Consider the following 3,765-nt stretch of genomic DNA (forward strand, 5'->3'; position numbering starts at 1 on the left):
CAAATCTTTTTCGACAATCTGCCAATAGTAATGTAAGAATCTGGCAGTAAAGCCATCAGGGCCCGGAGCCTTGTCCGGCTTCATAGAGAAGAGGGCAGATTTGATTTCATTGTTTGTGACTTCTGCTTCCAAGAACTGATTCTTTCTGTTAGATATCCGCGTGGGAACCTCATTTACAGTCAATGGAATTTGATCCTGTCCCTCTATCTCACTATACAGCTTTTTGAAATGATGGAAGGCCACATTTTTTATGCTTTGAGTGTCTCTATGAATAATGTTCTCTTCCCTAATTTCGGTGATGGAGTTGAAGATTTTTCAAGCTTGGGCTTGTTTATGAAAGAAGGATGAATTCTTGTCGCCTGCCTTAAGCCAGAGCCTACGAGATTTGATCCTCCAGTACTCTTCCTCAGCCAGGGTTGCTTTAAGTAGCTTTTGTTGGAGGTCCGCCTCTTTTTCGAGAATTTCTTTTGTGATCTCATCATTTTCTGAGTTAAGATGATGGGTCTCTAGCTACTCTTGTAACTTCTTTCTTTCCACTGCAGGATTTGGGAGAGATTTTGCCCAAACTTTTAAAGCAGCCTTCACTCTCCTGAGTTTTTCCTCCCACACAAAGAACGCAGAGCCATTAACTGGTTGCTTCCACATATCTTTTACTAACTGCAAGAAGGATTGCTCCTTGATCCAGAGAGGATTGAATTTAAAGGGAGTGGGGCCTTTATCCCAGTGGGCCAAAAGTTCTAGCTTAATGGGCCTGTGATCAGAGACACTACAGGGGAGAATATGCATTCTAGAATCTAGACCAAGAAGTAGAAATGAGCTTTGAACAAGAAATCTATCTAACCTTGCAGTGATTTGGCCTGGACCGAGCCTTTTGTTGGACCAGGTGTATTTTCCCGACGAAGGTTTGATGTCTATCATGTCCCAATCTTGGAGTAGATCTTCAACCCATTCTCGCACTGGATCCCTTACTATGCTCCCTCCGCGTTTTTCAGCCATAGTTAATGTGAGATTAAGATCTCCAGCGACGATGATATTTGCTAGATCTTCAGAGTCTGCCTGCTCTCTAATAGAATCCCAGCAATTCCTTTTTTCTCCTGCACTGACTGGGACATACACATTAAAGAGACAAAGAGTCTCGTCTGAATCAACGTGATTCAGTTTTGAGAATAGCCAATGGGTGTTGGCAATCTCTTTCACCCTTGTGAACTTGCTTGCATTCCAAAGGGTACCCAGGCCTCCTGAGGCACCCCTGGCTGAGACTGCTTGCCCTTCACTTCTTTTCCACAGATTTTTGCTGATAAGGAGGAAGGCCTTGTCCTCCATTTTAGTCTCCTGGATGAGGAGTATGTCAGGATATTCAGATCTTATCAAACTTTTGACACTTTCTTCTTTGATTTTGCTCCCCATACCCCTACAGTTCCAGGAGACGATTCTCATCACTTATTTTTGGAATGGAGAGCTCCTTTAGAGCTTTGGGGTGAGTTTATATTCATCTTCGGAGTTTTATCCAGGAGTTTCTCGAGAGTGGGTTGGCTTCCTTGCAGTTTGTCTTTGTATGTCTCCTACTCTCTTTTCTCGCGGGCTGATTTTCGGCCCCTCAAAGATCTTCTGGTTGAGGTTTGTGATTCACCTATCTCGCCTTCTTCTTCTGAATCCTCTGAGCCTTGTACTTCCTCAGCCTCTTCTGAGGGTGTATCTTCCATTCTATCTGTTTTACTGTCTATTTGCTTTGGTTCTTGGGGGGGCTCTTTTTGGGTCGATTCTTTCTTTTGTGTCTCCAGATCGTGGACTTCCTCTGTTGCTGAACTGAGTTGTATAAATTTGTTTCCTTGCTCTTCCATATGTGGGTTTTGAAGCCCTGAACCCGTTTGGAGAGCTTTCCCATTGACATTTCATGTTTTTGGGGCTTTGCTTTTTGTCCTTTTGACCTGCGTCCACCCGTCCTCTTTGCCTTTCTCTGTTTCAGTATTTTTTGGGCATCCTCTGGCAAAATGACCATAGACCTGGCACTTCCTGCACTTGAACGGTAGCTGTTCATAATCCAGCTTTTGAAGGTGCGTCCAACTTCCAACTCTGATCTTTATTGCCTCAGGTAGACCAACCTCGAGATCAACTTCAACACAAATTCTCATGTAGTCATATTGATCTTTACTATTTGCTCGATCAATGAATTTACCTAGGGTATTCCTGATGTGCTTGAGGGATTCCCAGTTCCAACAATGCATTGGCAGATTAGGTAATCTAACCCACACAGGAATGGCAGTGGGCACGTTGACTGTTGGATCAAAGTCTGGCGTCCACTTATTGAGATACAGTCCTTGGGGGCCCATGAAATAGAGCCCATTTCGGAAGATCAGATCCTTATCTTCCTTTTCAGAAAATTCGAATAGGAAGAAACCCTTCCTTAGAAAGTAAGAAGTGACCTTGCCCGATATCAGCGGCGCCCAGTTCGTTGTGACCCAGCTTTCAGTGGATCTGGGGGAGGGCCAAAGACCAGTGAACTGTCCCACCAAGGCACGCTCAGACAAAGAAAGGGCAACCTGGATCGGTTTCTCAGGAGGGAGTGAGATCTCCGAGATATCATCCAGGCATTTCACAAATTTCGAAACCTCCGAAGTTTTCTTTTTTGGCAATGAATTCAGCAGATTTGAGAAGGCCTCGGCTTCAGCGGGGGAGGGCGAAGAAGACTCCATGAGGGAAGTCTTAGCTCGGCCGGATCGAGCTCCCCCAGATCGCAGTGGGCATAGTCGATCTAGTCTGCCAACTATGTGATTGCAGGGGTTTGATGGCAGTCGATCTAGCCTGCCAAAATGTGAATGCAGGGGCTTGCAGGCGATGCACCTCTTGGAAACCCTCAGGCGGCCGCAGGGCCGAGAATCTCAGGCTCGTTGCAGGGCGGCAATCGGCTCAGCACAGCACTCGTTTCTTATTGGTCCATGTGCATCACATCCTTATCTACTCAAAACTGTAGAAAATACTATAGATTCACAAGCTCATGCAATGTACTAAAGCATAGTACAAGAATCACTTCTACTTTCACCCAGTGAAAGCCAATAGATCGATGAAAACAATATGAACAAGAAGAAGACAAATCAATGGCACATAACAAAATATGTATCCAAGGAAAGCCACTGCTCAAAACCCTGCCTATTTGTATTGCATTAAATAAAAAATCCAAGATGATAATACAATGCTTGTTCTCACAAGAACAATCCCAACACTCAGTATGATCAATCTCCTTGCTCACAAGCAAGCTCAAGCTAATCACTAGCCTCTTCTGCTGCTCTCCAAGCCCCTGATTCCTTGTGCCCTTGGTCAAAGAATTTGGATGAATACAATATGCTCTTCTCAACCTTGAGCTTAACTTGCACAAGTATTTCCTATCCTCCGCTTGATGACTTCCTTTGGCCAATACTTAGCCAAATTTACAAGCCTCTAAGATTCTAATTCTTTGCACAATTCTTGAGAGAATTAGCCCATATTTAAAGGGAAATTCCTCATCCATAACCACACAATCCAAATTTAGTTTCTTCTTTGATAGCATGCCTGATATTTACAACTCAGTAAATCATACAACTGATAATACACTGTCCTTGCACTCTAGTCTCAACTGGTTCTTTCTCTGAAATGACATGGATGAGTTTCTGATGAGGGAATATTCAGTTAATTGGAGTGACGCTTGTGGATGCACTAGTGCACCAATTGACTGCTAATCCTCTATTAGTTCCACAAACAATTAGAACTAATTTAACTGAACATAACTGA

General features: G+C 43.8%; 1 protein-coding gene across 1 annotated transcript; it reads right to left on the reverse strand.

Annotated features, from left to right (window-relative positions):
- Positions 1-1,892: 1,892 nt before the first annotated feature.
- Positions 1,893-2,693, reverse strand: LOC149224017 (uncharacterized). The gene has a single exon (XM_089388062.1). The coding sequence runs from the start codon at positions 2,691-2,693 to the stop codon at positions 1,893-1,895; it is 801 nt and encodes a 266-aa protein (XP_089244188.1).
- Positions 2,694-3,765: the final 1,072 nt, after the last annotated feature.

This window comes from Pinus tabuliformis, chromosome Q (assembly GCF_031772625.1).
Source record: "Pinus tabuliformis cultivar Carrire ecotype Pingquan chromosome Q, CPIR1, whole genome shotgun sequence".
Lineage (NCBI taxonomy): Eukaryota > Viridiplantae > Streptophyta > Pinopsida > Pinales > Pinaceae > Pinus > Pinus tabuliformis.

Excerpts from the sequence above, each read along its gene's own strand:
- LOC149224017 (XM_089388062.1), bottom strand. The coding sequence starts at position 2,693 with ATGGAGTCTTCTTCGCCCTCCCCCGCTGAAGCCGAGGCCTTCTCAAAT.